At 40.4% G+C, this 15643-nt stretch overlaps 2 protein-coding genes and 1 pseudogene across 4 annotated transcripts; all 3 read left to right on the top strand.

Annotated features, from left to right (window-relative positions):
- Positions 1-1555: 1555 nt before the first annotated feature.
- On the top strand, positions 1556-4970 carry LOC102706676. 2 transcript variants are annotated; one of them, XM_006659738.3, is made up of 5 exons: positions 1556-1718; positions 1858-2002; positions 2325-2666; positions 2801-3018; positions 3972-4970. In XM_006659738.3, exons 2-5 carry the CDS (start codon positions 1891-1893, stop codon positions 4593-4595), a joined length of 1296 nt encoding a protein of 431 aa, XP_006659801.1. In that variant the 5' UTR covers positions 1556-1718; positions 1858-1890; the 3' UTR covers positions 4596-4970. The 2 variants fall into 2 exon arrangements, with proteins under 2 accessions (XP_006659801.1, XP_015695748.1); XM_015840262.2 differs by having other exon boundaries at positions 1858-2008.
- Positions 4971-6855: 1885 nt separating this feature from the next.
- Positions 6856-9013, top strand: LOC102706399 (plant cysteine oxidase 3-like). 2 transcript variants are annotated; one of them, XM_040526821.1, is made up of 6 exons: positions 6856-7148; positions 7263-7423; positions 7513-7660; positions 7891-8091; positions 8375-8487; positions 8575-9013. In XM_040526821.1, exons 1-6 carry the CDS (start codon positions 6983-6985, stop codon positions 8587-8589), a joined length of 804 nt encoding a protein of 267 aa, XP_040382755.1. In that variant the 5' UTR covers positions 6856-6982; the 3' UTR covers positions 8590-9013. The 2 variants fall into 2 exon arrangements, with proteins under 2 accessions (XP_040382755.1, XP_006659800.3); XM_006659737.3 differs by having other exon boundaries at positions 6858-7148; positions 8372-8487.
- A 230-nt stretch (positions 9014-9243) lies between these two features.
- Positions 9244-11126, top strand: LOC102706120 (annotated as a pseudogene).
- The last annotated feature ends 4517 nt before the right edge of the window (positions 11127-15643 follow it).

Here is a 15643-nt window from a genome sequence, read left to right as displayed (position 1 = left end):
GTGAGAGAAGGCAAGCAGGGAGAAAGAGAGTGTGCGTGTGTGGGGCTCCCAATTCAGCACCCACCCACCAAACCCTAGCCGCCAGCGCCGGGGCTAGCTGTCACCTCCACGCCGTCGACGCCCCGCCGCCCGGCCGGCCGTTCTCCGGGACTCTTCGGCACTTCACCTCCAGCTACAGCCCCTCGGGCAACCGTCCACTCTAAGACCAGTATGTGAGTATGCTTGCTAAACCATGGTCAACTAGCCCATGCATATCTCTAGTGATTAGTAAATGCTACTCTCTACTTCTTGTTAATGGTTTAATTGTGCATGATGCCTATGTCTTCATTGGGGCTTGCCTCCTTATCACCACAGGAATGCCCAATTCAACTGTGGATTTGCGGTGAGTGGTGTGCAGGGAATTGCAGCTTAATTCTGTCCGCCCCATATTATGTTGTTTGAGTTGTTAGCTTCAGCAAGACAGTTTTTTTTCTTTTCAATTGCGTTTGATAGAGCTTGCACAATATCACTATGCTACTGCTATCAGCTGCTTCTAAAGATGGGCAACGATTGCAATGTGGATCTTAAGACCATTTTTTACTTACCGTATTTTCCTTTGTGCTCACCTTACTCCCGAAAGCTAGCCAGAGGGATTTGCAGAGTACTGGGAATAGCTTTTATCCAGCAGTCTATATGTTGTAGATGCAGTAATTGCTGGGGGAAGGGAATATCATGTCTTGCTGTTCCCTGCTATCTGGCTCTGTTTGTATTATCTGGAGTTCACAGTGTGCTTCTTGGTATAATACCCAGGTGTAGTTGAATGGACCCTCGTTCTCCTGTGAACTGTAATTAAACCCTGCCGTTTGGATAGTGAATAATGTTGAGACAGCAGTGTTTACTCTGCCTAGATTTGTTCGGTAATGTCTGTGACCGTAGCACACTGTTACTTTTGTCGCAGCCATTTTCAGATTTAGAGCAGTGGGGACATACATGCTTCCATGTTACCATTTCTGGGTTGCAGCAGAATGTGGTTTTCCATGTAATTGTTTCTGAGATAGAACTAGTCTGCCCCTGTTGCTTATGACAGCATTTTAATCATGAATTCCATCAGTAAACAAAAGCCATGCTCTGCATGCTGATATCTCTTATCCTGAGTCAATACTTTTTCTTTTTGCATGGTAACAATATGTTCCAGGACTGCAGACATTGTTCTTCCCTAGTGCCTTTCGCTTAGTTCCATAAAAGATATCTTCCCAATTTCTCTATGACTTCTATGCTCTTCTCTGACCATTTAGTACATGCATATCGTCTGAACACTTTGATCATATAGTACACCAATTCCTTTTACAGATTGCTTGTAGGGGTTAAGAACAAGATAGATTCATTTAGGAAAAGATTGTTAGGTTCATATAGTACGCCTTATTATCCACTGGAGGTTCGTTTGCTAATCGGATTGATCGCTGGCTTTTCTATCCGATTGTATATACACACACGTATACATATACATATACGTATACTAAACCGATTCGCACGCCGTACCCCGCGCGTGTATAAGTCCGACCCATATAGAACCGGTCAAAAGAAGAGAAGGGGAAAAGAAAACGGGAGAATCCCTATCCCATCTACTCCGTCCGTTCATTTGTGAAGAAAGAGAAACCCTAGCTAGCCTCCTATTCCTCTTCCCTCTGCGGCGGCGACGGACGGGGCGGGTTCTCGCCGGACGAACACGCACGTCTACGGTACGGCCCCCTGAAACCCCTCTTGTTTCGATTCGATTCGAGGAAATCGCATGCTACTTTTTTTTTTGTTTGTTTACGACCATGAACATGGACAGCATCCAATCGATCTCACCCCTGTGCCTTTTTCGTGTTCTTCAAGGGGAGCGGCAGTGCGGAGTGAGATCGGAGCGATATGGGAACCAACGACAACGGCGGCGGTGGGGTTGCCGTCGCCGGGGCACAGATTCTGCCAATTTTTGCAGCCAAGCGTAAGCGGGAGGAGGATGACTTGGAGAAAGATTGCTGTGAGTGTACGTGTGGATATATATGGGTTCTGTTTTGTGTTGTTTATATGTCTGTTCTGTTTTGTTTATTCAATGGATCATTCATATGTCTGTTCTGTTTCGTGTTTTTGTTTGAGTCAGTCAGTGGATGGCATATAAAAACCAGAACCTTGCGGCCCATCTTTTTGCTTATGGCTATGCTTATAAGCCAAACCTTAATTTTGGATTATATTTTAGGTTTCTTCATCATAGTTTATTTTTCAGCCTTGGCCGAACATGCATATACAAGTTTTACTCACAAATTATTTTTCATTTGTAAATATGTCTTTTGCTTGTTTTGCAGCTATGCCTGGCTGCGAGGTCGAAGAAGACGCGAGCAGATATGGCATTGACAAGAATGGGGACAAGTGTGCTATGGATGCCAAGCAAAGTGAAAGTAGTGATAATATGGAAGAGCAGTGTGCTACGGATGTCAAGCAAAGTGATATTGCTTCTCTGGAGGAGAAGTGGAAGGTGAGTATGGAGTTTGGGAGGGAACCGGAGCTCACATGGGAAGAGAAGGTGGTCAAGGTTCTCCACATGGTTCGCCGCCGAGAGATCACTGAATACAACCACAAGATGGATTTCTCAGTTCCTACACGCTTTTGCCACGAGAACATAGCCTTCTTTGACCTCGACAAAGAGTGTGAGTCCATCAATCCATTCACCACACATCATCAATCCTTGTTCAATTCTTCATGCTTTGATATTTGTGGATGTGTAAAAATTATGTATGTTCTTGGTTTTAAGACAGCTATGTCTCTGGCCTTGATTTTACAGCGAAGCTTGGGCGTGGGCTGCCAGTCAAGTCGCTAACTTTCTCTGAGTATTGGTGGGGGATGGACTCTGTCAATGTCATCGCCATCAAGGTGGCGGAGTCTGATGTTGGTTACCCTATCAGCATATTTGGCACTGTGCTGGCCAGGGATGAGTATGACTTCAGGTGTGTCTATTTGTTCAGGCGTGACAGGAACAATCCCCAGATCATCACCTCGCCGGTCCGTATCCAAATCGTTCCTCCTCCTTGCTAGATTGATTCTATTTACTGATCAAATCCAATTCTGATTGCCTTTACGATCTGCTGTCAGATAGAGACAATATATATCACATTACCTGCTTATTGCAGTAAACTGTTTTATCCTTGTTGCCGTTATACTAAATAATCCAAATGACATTGCAATTAACTCTTTCTATCTCGAGATCCTGGTTCTTCTACCTGCTATACTATTTTGTTGATCCACTGCAAAGGTAGTGCTTTGGAATCACCAAATATGTTAATGTTTACATGTACGTTTTTCACTGGAAAATTTGGAAACAGAAGAATTTATATTGGCGTGTTTCTCATTTGAATGTGTCGCGTTGAAATGCCTGTTTCTAGCAATCCATAGGCTGTTCATATAACTATAACAACAGAATTGACATTGCCCTCATTCAGCATAAGAGACCTGTCAATGTACCACCTAAAAATCCCTACCTCTGGGTAGATAGCATCAGAACAAAATGGCTTGGATATATATATGTTATTCCACAGAAAGATGGAACCCGTCCTAAAATATACCAATGTGCACATTCTGTTTGCCCTATTAATGATCCTCTCCTTGGCTCAAGCCTCAAGGAGAACAAGAAATTGTTCTCAATTAGTGACTAGTGAGACAATCTGATGCCCAGATACACAACATGTTCTTTCTCATTTGAATTAAAGAATAATCATGTACTTTACTTGCCTACTTTGTATGATAATGGGATGCATGGAAGTCATGGATTTTTTGTTGTTTTATTGTTTAGGAAAACCTAGCTCTGGTGGTAAAATACCTAAAATTATTATCTGTATGTACTATGTATCCAAATTTCTCTTAATATTTTTGTTGGCATTGTCTTAGTTGTATTCGACTTATCGAGCTTGGTTGCTTTTGTTGGCATTTCTAACATGAATTCCCCTAATCTATTGCAGGACGACACACTAACTTTGACAGGACCTAATCGAGCACTTGGTGCACTAGACAGAATGTATTTTGAGTTCCATTTGAAGATTAGGGATGATGGTGGTGTTGACAAGGATTTCTGCAAGGGTCTGCGAGAACACAATGCCATCTGCTACACAAGGAAGCCCATGACTTTATCACTAGAAAGCTGCCTGAGTACAGTTGATTTGGTGTATAGTCCTGTTTCATTTGCTGTGGAAGCTTCGGTGGCAGTCAACATTAAGGGAATTGCATCCAAGCTTTTCACTGGCAAAGTAACTGCTTGGACTACTGGAGATGATGAAAACAAAATCATCCTGTATGACAGTGAAGCGGAAGGCACTAACAAAGTACTTGGAGCTGGTGGATCAGTTGATTTGACTCGTCGTTTTGTGGCTGTCCGACTGGACGATGCACTGGTGCTCAATGTGTCCGTTTCCGAGGGTGATCATAAAGCTGAAACCTTTGATCTTGTTCTAGGACACAACGATGAAGAATGTATTCGTGAGCAAGGTCCTTATGAGCTGCAGGTGAAGGTTGTTTGGACAGCTGCCTTGAAGGATGGACGGCGCAATATGTGGGAGTTTATCGGTGACTTCAGGGTGTTATGGTGATATGATCTATGTAGATATATATGGGAACGGTGTTACATCTCAAGTAGTTCTATCTTGTTATGTAGATAAGCATTATTCAGTTGAGTTGAGCTCGTGCTTAACTTGAAAATTCTGTCTGCAAGACTAACATAGTTACTATATGTACTGTCTCCAGTGAATATGGTTTAGCCTAGCATGTGTGACTTTGAACCTTCTCAACATGGCAAGTGTAATTTTGCAATCTCGGAGAAGTGTTCTGTCTGTCTCTCATTGGGAGCATTAATAAATTGATGAAGCTGTGCTCTACAATATCACTTGATCATTTTTTTAGTGAGGGGTATTGTTCACGTGCCCGTACTATTCACCATTGCTGCCCGCTGTTCATGCCGTGCTAATTGCTGTTCACCACTATTTAGGGTACTGTTCATTTGAATAAAATTTTATCTTCGTGATCAAATTGGTTGGTGATCACCCCTATTTACGGTACTGTTCATTTGAACAAAATTTTATCTTCGTGATCAAATTGGTTGGTGAAACCTACTAAGACAGCTAAGACAGCTCGATGTTTGTTGCTTATAATATTTAAAGTCCTACACGATATTTGCCATATACGCTGTTTATTTGAACTTTAGCTTTTATAGGGTTCCTGGTATAAACACTCGGTTGGAACAATTAAATTACTCCCTCCATGTTTTTTAATATGACGCTGTTGATTTTTATGTTTATGAATGAAAAATTTTGTAACATTGTGTAAATTATAATTGGCTCCACTGTTACTGTGTGATGCTATCATACGAATAACACTAGACTGGGTGTTTTGTTTTATCTACAGAGACGCCATCGTTTACATGCGACGTATATGTCATTACTAAAATTTAAATTTTAAAACTTAATTTTGAAATTAATTATTAAGTTTTTTCAACATAGTTTACTTTTTGGCGTTGGCATTTTAAATTGATAAGAAAATATATAAAAGTAAATTATTATTTTTCCTTTAATATGTCGTTGGTATATTATCAACCATCCAAGTTGTTATCGACGTGCAGCATGCAACTAGACAGCCCGCGCTATAAGTTTTATAACCATAAATGCTACATGGATTCATGGAAAAACAATCAGAAAAGTACAAGGATTCAAGGAAAAGCAAATAGAATTGTCTTTAGGTTTATAATTTAGGCCCTGTTTAGTTTTGAAAAGAATTTTTTTAGATATCACGTCGGACGTTTGGCCGGATATCGGAATGAGGACACCAATAAAAAACGAATTTTATAACTCGCCTGAAAACCGCGAGATGAATCTTTGAGCCTAATTAATCCATCATTAGCACATGTAGGTTACTGGTACATGGACTAATTAGGATCAAAAGATTTGTCTCATGATTTCTCCCAATTATACAATTAGTTTTTTATCTATATTTAATGCTCCATTATGTGTTCAAAGATTCGATGCGGTGTTTTTAGAAAAAAAGTTTAGAAACTAAAGAGGCCTACTGAAACTAGCAAAAAAAAATCTGAACAACTAGAATAAAATACCCATTAATCTTATACAGTATATCTACTTAGGATGAGATTTGATCCTTTCCAGTGCTATGAATCTACTGCCTCCGTATAATTATGGGACGGAGATATTACGCAATATAATTTGAAGAAAAAAGTTATACTTATCGTGGGACGGAGGTAATTTAACTATATGACTATACTTATTATGGGATGCAGTTTGGAATTTTGACATTTTGGTCCATTTGAAAAACTTATTTTATAAATAGATCCTAAAAAATTTATCGCATAAATAGATATTTTTGACCGTGCCAACGTTAGTGCCGTCGTCGACGTCAATGACATTGGCACCGTTCTCGAAGTGATAATGTTATATTCATGTGATGGGAGGACAACGCTAATGTTATTGGCATCATCCTATACAATGATAATGCCAATAACGTTGGCGTGATCAAAAATATCTATTTGTACAATAAGTTTTTTAGAGGACTATTTGTAAAATAAGTTTTTCAAAAATCAAAAGTGTAAAAATTGGAGACTATATTTTGGGATGAAATGGTAGCATTAGAAGTTGTCGAGGTGAATATTGAGCTGTGATACAAAAGCTTGGAGGCGTTCAGAATCTCAGTCAAATTTCTATCACCCAATAAAGGTCCTTGGTTGTACACAAAGCTTGCTCGTAGTACAACGAAGGCCCATATAAGCCCATAACAGGCCCATACAAGCCCATAACGGGCCCATCACGGTCCACGGAGAGCAACCTAATCCTCGCGCTGGAGGACTACGCCACGCGCCGCCTCAGCCCCTCGCCGTGGTCGCGGCGGCGCTCCGGCGACCAGCCACGCGAGGAGGGAGAAGAAGCCGACGAGGTGCGAGCTAGAAAGGGGGCGGGGAGCATCTAGATCCTCCTCAATGGGGTGGGGCATGCCGACGCGGCCGCCGCCGACGTCGACGCCGCCGCGGGTGCAGGCGCTGTACGAGCTCTGCAAGCGCACCTTCCCTGCCCCGTCTTCCGTCGCCGCGTCCTCTCCGTCTCCGCCGCCCGACCACGCCATCCGCGCCATCTCCTCTCTGATGGGTATCAGAGAAACCTCCACCAACTCCTCTTCGCACCTCACCCCCAGCTTCTGATCGACTCATCCATTCCGTTTGTTCTGATTTCCTTATGAATTGGTGTGATTCTTTTGTTCAGATACAATCACTCCAGTGGATGTTGGACTCAGAGATGCTAACCTTGAGGATGGGAGAGGATTTGGGTTCTTTGAATCAAACTTCATGAAGAACTCAGCCAGGGCGGCTAGATGGGCGCAACCCATCACATATCTGCATGTTTACGAGTGTGACGCATTTTCTGTATGTTAAATTCGGATATGTTCTTGTGACAATTCTGTGATGGAGGGCTCTTGATAACCTGCCGATTGTGTTTCTGGTGTGTTCTGCAGATTGGCATATTCTGCTTACCGACTTCTGCGGTCATTCCTCTCCATGATCATCCGGGAATGACTGTTTTCAGCAAATTACTCTATGGTTCAATGCATGTGAAATCGTATGATTGGGTAGAGCCTGCTGTTCTAGCAAGTGGCAAACCAGGTTGTTCTTCATACTCTTTCAAATATTTTTTTATAGTTTAATATATATTGCAGTGCAGAGTTAATGAACAATAGTGGTTGTGGTGTAGCATTGATACCACCCAACACTATTTAGTTACTAGTGTTGCACTATTGCTGAGGCATCATTTTAGATTGCTAATTTCTATGCTTTGATGATTTTTCAGATTCTGGTATATTAAGGAATGTTTTTTTTATAATCCTGATGTGCAGTGAGACTTGGAAAGTTACATACAGATGATGTTCTGAATGCCCCTTGTCCAACTGCTGTTTTGTATCCCCAAAATGGTGGGAACATACACTGCTTCACTTCAGTGAAATCTTGTGCCGTTCTAGATGTCATTGCCCCGCCGTACTCTGAATCTTCTGGTCGTGTCTGCACCTATTTTCACGATTATCCATTTTCTAGCTTCTGTAAGTAAAACCCCTGTCATCATATTACATGTTTGTGTCAAGTTTATGTTTAACTAAATCCACTTCTTTTGGTGGAAGCAAAATACTACCAGCAATCTCTGGTATTGTTCAAAACATCTTTTCTATGCAGCCTTTTGGTGTTAGTTCTTATGAACAGCGATTACCTTATATACATTATGTTCATTTATATGAGAAAAGTAATGTAGATATGTTGTTGAATGTCTTCATTTTGAATATGCTGTGTTATGTTTGATTTTCTCACCGATCGCTCCAACTGCAGCAGCTGGGCATGCAAAAGTAGTCCATGGGCCAGATAATTATGCTTGGCTTGAGGCCTTAAACGTACCGGTGACTATTAATATGCGCCCTGGAATGTACACTGGTCCAACCGTACAGGTACGGCCTAGCTTTTCTGCATATTGCTAATGTTGTCTGTGTTAGCAATTGCCAAGACATGGTGGAAGTAATATTTGTGTTTTCTAGGAACGTCAGCCATAATCAATACAAATGGACAGGTGCATCAAACTTGTGTCCAAGTGTCTTCTCGCAAATACAGTTGTGATGCAGTGAAATGTAATATGTTGATCTGTACATTTGATTTCTGCCAGAACTTCCTTCATTGAAAAGCTGTGGCTACAACACTTGGTGGGAGATTGTAAATGTATTATGTTTATGTCTACAATTTTCTTTTTATTTTTTCCCAGTTCATAGAAAGGCTGGTTGCCATGGTGTCGATATGGTCCGAAATTCAAATATCTGGCATCCAGAATTTTCTGATAAAGCTCGGAGCCTGCAGTTCTGTTGGTGGGCTCACTCGGTCTTTGGGATATGGGGTCTCATGCCTGATTTTAGCCTTATTTTGTAAAGCAAACTCGATGCAATGCAAGAAAAAGTGAAAGTGAAACTGACACTGACAAGGCAATACTAAAGACTCCTCATTCTGGCGATAAAAAAAATAAATATTGTTGTTTTCTAAATTTACAGAAGTATAGTCATCCCGACCTTTGGAGGAGTATATATTTATTTGATAACTAGAGAAATGCTCGTTGCAACGGGAAGAAAAAGGTGTGGAGTTGAGCTTGAGCATGCAGAATCTGATCAACGTATGACCGAGCGAGATATATGGTGACATGGAATGATTACGCGTCACGTACATGCCTTTGTTATACAGATGCATCCGGGCGGCAGACGATCGAGCTGGATCCCCAAAATCCAAATCCACCCCCGGCGGCGGCGGAGTACAGCGCGTCATGTCATCGCTGAGGAATCAGAATCGGCCAGCGGCAGCAAGCAAACGCCGCCGCCAGAACTCATGATCCATCATCTTCTTGGGCGTCTCTGCACGAGGATCTGTTGGAGCCGATCGCGCGGCGGGTGCTGGCCGGCGACTTGCTGGACTACGCCCGCCTCCGCGCCGTTTGCCCCCACTGGCGATCCAGCACAGCCTGCCCGCGCGGCCACGGCATCGTCGACCGGCGCTTCCACCCGCGGCGGTGGATGCTGTTCCCCGAGGGCCACGGCCTCTACCCGGGCCACGGCAAGCTGCGCGGTTTCGTCCGCTTCTTCAACCTGTCGACCGGCGCCTTCGCCCGCGTCCGCCTCCCGACCTTCAAAGACCACTGCGTCCTCTACTCCGTGGAGGGCATCCTCCTGCTGCAGCGAGACCACGGCACTGCAATCTGCCTCCTCCACCCCTTCACCGGCGACATACATCTTGGACTTCCCGCCTCTCGACACCATGCTCAGGTCAGGTACGTGAGCTCCCTGTTGGTGGGAGATAAGTGGTATCGTCTCAGAGATATCCGTGTTGCCTCCATCAACGTGAGAGCGGGCCAAGCCGGCCGTGTCGCTCATGATCTTCTCACAAGGTATGATGCAGATAGCCTTTGCAACCTCCGGGGAACAGCAATGGAAGGTGTCTAGCTGGTGCTTCAACCAATATGTCAGTCCATTGCCGTTCCAGGGAAAGCTATACGTGGTGCATCATTACGCAACAGATCGACCCACCTCAGCTGGAAGGGCCGGAGCCATGGCTGCCACCACCAAGGTTGATTACCAAATGTCCAGCATGCACGCCTCAAGCCACGTTTTGCTACCATCTGGTGGAATGCGACACAGTGATTCTGCTGGTCAGCCTAAGGGTTGGCGTCGATTATCATGGCATCAATAGAACCTCAGTTTACAGACTAGCTGACCTTATGTTGGGAAGGACTGTCAGGGTGACATACATTGGTGGCAATGCCCTCTTTCATGGGCTTCACGAATCTGTGTGTCAGGTCTAAGGCGTTTCCAACCGTTGTGGGTGACACCATTGTCTTTTTCGATCACCATTACAATTATCTTGCTCCATACCACCTCAGCAGCGGCACATCGTTGCCAGCACCATCAGATGGATCTATATCTACCAGAGAATTCGCTATACCAAGCCCTTTTAGCATCATTTACCATATCTACACGTGTTGCTATCGTGATCAATGGTTGGTACCTGATTTCTGTTTTTAATCACTGTCCTCTTTGACAATAATCGTTGCTTTCGTTCCATGAAGCATTTTGTGCTGCTACATAAGCTTATTGTTTTTCCCTCTGCCTGTAGGAACAAGGGACAAATAAGGTTTTGGAGGGGGGGGCTCTAAGGGGTGGAGGGTGAAGCGGAAGTGGAGATATAGGGTAGGTCTTGCCTCCAGTGCAATGTTTTCTGTTTCAGGATTTATTCGGATTAAAGGATAGGAAAAACGTAGGATAAAAAAAACATGAGAATATGAAAGGAATAGATGTGTAAAACAGATGATTGAAAAACACAGGAATAGAGAGTTAGAATGCATTCGGATCAAAGGATAGGAAAGAAACAGTAGTTTGTTTGTTTTCCTTTAATACAACGGTGATGACTCTGTTCTTATCCTTTCGATGACCACTGACCACCCAGCAGATTTGTTTTCTTGCTTTGATTAGTTGTGTTTGCCTCAGTCTTCCGCGAAGGAATGAAAAAAAGAGCTCGGAGTGGATGTAAAATTTCCTATAAATTTTCCGTGAAACAAGCACCAAAGAAAACTTTCCTTAAGTTTTCCTACAGCTGATTTGTAGCATCCGAATGATCCGAATGATAGGATAGAAAGAAATCCTATTGAACAGTATTCCTTCAAACTTCCTAAAAAAACACTTTGATACGAATAAGTTCTTGTATGCATTTTCATCTGGTCCTGGACTTGTGATTATTTCTCGTGTGTTTCTCTAGTATTTAAGCTAACTGTTTGATATGCACACAATCCTTGGTTGGGATTCCGGGACCGGCGTGCGGCGTTTTCCCTTCCCTCTCTCGCTCGGGCCCGTCGACAACAGCCGGTCGGCGGCGGCTCCGAGATCTCTCTAACTTTTTTTCAAGTTCATGTCACATCAAACTTATATACTAATTAGAAGTATTAAATATAGACAATTAATAAAACACACCACATACTCTGGACTATTTTGTGGGATGAATTAATTGAGCCTAATTAGTTCATGATTAGCGAATGTGATGTTAAGTAAACATTTGCTAATCGTGAATTAATTAGGCTTAAAATATTTGTGTAATGACATAACATTTATTTATACAATTAGTTTTATTATCAATCTATATTTAATACTCCTAATTAACGTCCAAACATCCGATGTGAATGAACTACAGAAAAAGTTCCTGGATACAGACAGTCTCTCTGCAGGGATGTGCAATAAACACTAAATATAAAGTGATGTTACCTTCTTTCATGTTATCACGCATTTCATCACGTAATCTGCAGAAACAAATTGCAGCAGCAACACAATCAGGTTTGTGAGCCAAACAACATATATACACCATAAAGTAATTACGACCAGGGAATCCACTCAACACAACACATATATAGGAGCATTAAACATATAAAAATAAAAACTAATTACACGGTTACAGGAAAAATCACGAGACAAATTTTTTGAGCTTAATTAGTCCATGATTAGCCATAAGTGCTACAGTAACCCACATATGCTAATGACGGATTAATTAGGCTTCGTCTCGTCGTTTCTTGGCGGAATCTGTAATTTCTTTTATTTGAGTCTGAAAATCCCTTCCGACCTCTGGTCAAACGACTGACGGGATACATGTTCCAAAATTTTTTGCAAACTAAACGCTAGCTCCTTTTGTGGCATGGCGTGTGGTCATAAACAATGACACGAAGACCCCTTGTTTAGTTTGAATTTTTTTTTGCAAAAACATCATATACTGACACATATTTGAAGTATTAAACGTGGTCTAATTACAAAACAAATTACATATTCCACCAAGAAGCTACGAGATGGATCTTTTGAGCCTAATTAATCCGTCATTAGCACATGCGGGTTACTGTAGCACTTATGGCAAATCATAGACTAATTATGCTCAAAAGATTTGTTTCACGATTTCCTCCATAACTGTGCAATTAATTAGTTTTTATTTCCATATGTTTAATGCTCCACTTATGTGTCAAAAATTCGAATTAATGTTTTGAGGGGCATTTAATTTTTTGCCACTCTTACGAATGTTCATTACAGATTTATCACTGGTTACACATGTCATAGATAACGAGTGATAAATCTGTTTTGACCACTCGCAAGAGTGGCAAAAAGTTAAATTTCTCTTTTTGGGGAACGGAACTGAAGGAGGCCGAAATGCACATGCAGCACAGGGCCTTCGCCTAGATGCAGTTGCATACACGCCACCTTGATGGGATTGCGGGCTAATGCTTACCGGAACAACACATGACAATGGCGAAAACCGTAGTTTCCCGCGCGGTTTTTATAGCCAAAACCACGGTTACCGCGAAGAAACCACAGATGTGATGTCAAATTAAAAAAACTTTAAAAAATCTGAAAAAAATACAGATTGTGACTATATTTATGACATAGAAAAAATAGGAAAATAAGACATGTTATAGGAAAACAAGAAAATTTTCACATGATCTTTTCTAAATTCTTGACATTGCAGCATATAAACATACACCGTCATACCACCCTTACCAAATAATTCACACCAATAACAAATAACAGTAATTTCATTTTGATTGTTGCGTCACAACTATATCTACTACCCATGGTTACGAATAAAACTATTATATATGTACTAACATGCACATATAATTTTCCTCCATATTTATTTTCCCAATACTTGTATTATGTACCCTGGTGTCTAGTGTAAATTAATAATGACTCAACAAAAAAATATTCTTAACCATCTTCTTATGAAATATTATTTGCAATAGGCTATTTTTTATTTTTTTTCCCCTGGAATTCTCAGTTATGATTTTTAAGTACGCTGGAAATATACTTTTTCATGAATTTCTTTGACAAAACTACACTGTATATCAAACTATAAAACATATGTTTTTTTATTAAATTTTCTTAAAATTTTTAAATCCTACTTAAATTTAAATTCGATTATCGCGGCTTCCCAAAGCCAAGCCTCTACTGCCGTTATCACTGGAACCCTGCTCGGAGCTGTGGTAGGTAGATGCTATTAGGTGTCAATTCTTGTAAGAACAAAAAAAAAGTACATGCTAGTTCTTGGTACACCCTCCTCTAATTTTATAACATTTTGCAAGCTTTGAGGTTAAAATGTAATTTTCCTTGATCAGTTTGATTGTGCAAGTTTCCTACTTTCCATGCATGTGTTCTTCTTGGTTTTGAGCACTTGGCAAAAAAATGTAGTGTATAAATGTGCTACATGTCATATGCTACTTGTTCATGAGGTTGACTGGAAATGACTACCGAGTCTAATGACATGAGAAAGCATTCATTCTCATGTCCTCACGTCCAAAAGGTTGGCATGATTTTACATCCTCACTAGTTGTCTGGCCTAATTAATGCTAGTTAAATGCGTCTAGTTGTTGCATCACATTAATAAGATGATAAGAAAAACCAATCACCCATTAAACATCAAAGTAGGCTTGGGAAATCAAGAAAATGTTTTTTAACTATGCTTGGCTTTGAAGTTTTTCATCATTATCTTTTCGCTTTTACTCATGTTTATGCCAAAATTTAAATTTTCAATCTTAATTTACAGTTGATTTATGATTTTTTATTATAGTTTATTTTCTATCTTTTGCTTTTAGATCATTAAGAATATATATATGTAAAAGTTTTATTCATAAATTCGTTTATAAATATATCATTCATAACAAAGCCAAACAATAGCCCGTGCCTCATGTCCTACTCCTACCTTAGCTAAATAGATACGAAGACAACAATAATGCATATCGAACATTAATTCCTGGGAATAAATTTTGTAAGTACTATCTTGTTTTCCAAATCATAATGGCAGCCCTTTTTTTAATAATGTCAAATTTAAGGTGTTATTAAGGTTGTTATATTAATTTATTATTTGTTTTCGTCAAGAACAACTTGTTTGTTGTTTTTCCGAGGGAACTTATATATCCGCTGTTACTATCTGTGTGAGCACATTAATTACTCTCATGCATTGCTCATGTGATGCATCAGTATGATCAGCTACCGCACTTTGTCCACGGCCTTTTGTCTTTCTTCTAAAATGTATATTTCGATGTGTCTAGCCTTACCAGCACCAAATAAACCGTTGTAGTTTAATTAACCAGTCAAGGATGCAATCTTTCTCCGTATTTTTCTCAGTTTTTCCCAAACTGCCAATCATGGTGTTTTTTATATATAAGTTCGTTATCTCATATTATAGTTAGGTTTTCAAATTCTATCGTTTACACTATTAAATAGATATAAAAAAAATCATAATCTTTCATCTTCTACGACCTTTGTCTCATAAGAGCAAGATCAATAGTATAGCCAACTACTCGCTTTAATTTATTTATAGCCAATCTAATAGCCAATTTATATAATAGTTACCTATAAAACATTAATACATGGTCCCACATATCATATGCATATTTTGTCTTGGAGCCCGTGTGTAGCTGGCTACAAATTAGTAGTCCACCTCTTTTCTCTCTCCCCTTTATATCTTTATAATATGCTTAGCTGGCTTATAGCCTGCTATTGTACCTGCCCCAAGTACTTCATTTTTAGTTATTCTAGGATAAAGACTTCATTTGGAACGGTTAATACAATAAAATTTGATAAGCGGAGACACGTGCCCTGAATTTTGAAAAAGCACAAAACATGTGTATTGGGATTTGAAAATATATGGGGCAATATAGTTTTCTTTGCTATGTATTGGTATATGTGTTTTAAGTTAAAAATAAAGTCTTTTTTTTTTGAACGGAGACAAGTATCTTCGAGTAACAAAATAACGTAGGCCAAGAGTATCAAGCTTATCCAGCCATAAATGATAAACTCATAACAATAGTGGAGGCACCTCATGGGAGGTCAGAATAGCCACAAGACCTAGTGCCATCTCATGTGTCATGGTTCAACAGTCAAAAACCGCTATAAACGATTTTTAGTGGTTACTATCGCTTAATTTACAAGGTTTTGCCCTTTCTTGTGTACCATCTAAATGATTGTAAAAATTTAAAATGTTGGTATAGACTAATACATAATACATCACTTCATAAGAAGGTAAATTCAACCTACAAAAATTGAAAAA

This window comes from Oryza brachyantha, chromosome 8, assembly GCF_000231095.2.
Source record: "Oryza brachyantha chromosome 8, ObraRS2, whole genome shotgun sequence".
In the NCBI taxonomy this organism is placed as follows: domain Eukaryota; kingdom Viridiplantae; phylum Streptophyta; class Magnoliopsida; order Poales; family Poaceae; genus Oryza; species Oryza brachyantha.
This window is presented reverse-complemented; position numbering and strand designations above follow the sequence as displayed.

Bases quoted from the DNA above. Each gene is read 5' to 3' on its own strand.
- LOC102706676 (XM_015840262.2), top strand. From the start codon at position 1,891: ATGGGAACCAACGACAACGGCGGCGGTGGGGTTGCCGTCGCCGGGGCA. The intron at 2,009-2,324 runs GTACGTGTGGAT...CTTGTTTTGCAG, and splicing joins GGAGAAAGATTGCTGTGAGT to CTATGCCTGGCTGCGAGGTC. The intron at 3,019-3,971 runs GTCCGTATCCAA...AATCTATTGCAG, and splicing joins CCCAGATCATCACCTCGCCG to GACGACACACTAACTTTGAC.
- LOC102706399 (XM_006659737.3), top strand. From the start codon at position 6,983: ATGGGGTGGGGCATGCCGACGCGGCCGCCGCCGACGTCGACGCCGCCG. The intron at 7,424-7,512 runs GTATGTTAAATT...TGTGTTCTGCAG, and splicing joins ACGAGTGTGACGCATTTTCT to ATTGGCATATTCTGCTTACC. The intron at 7,661-7,890 runs GTTGTTCTTCAT...CCTGATGTGCAG, and splicing joins TCTAGCAAGTGGCAAACCAG to TGAGACTTGGAAAGTTACAT.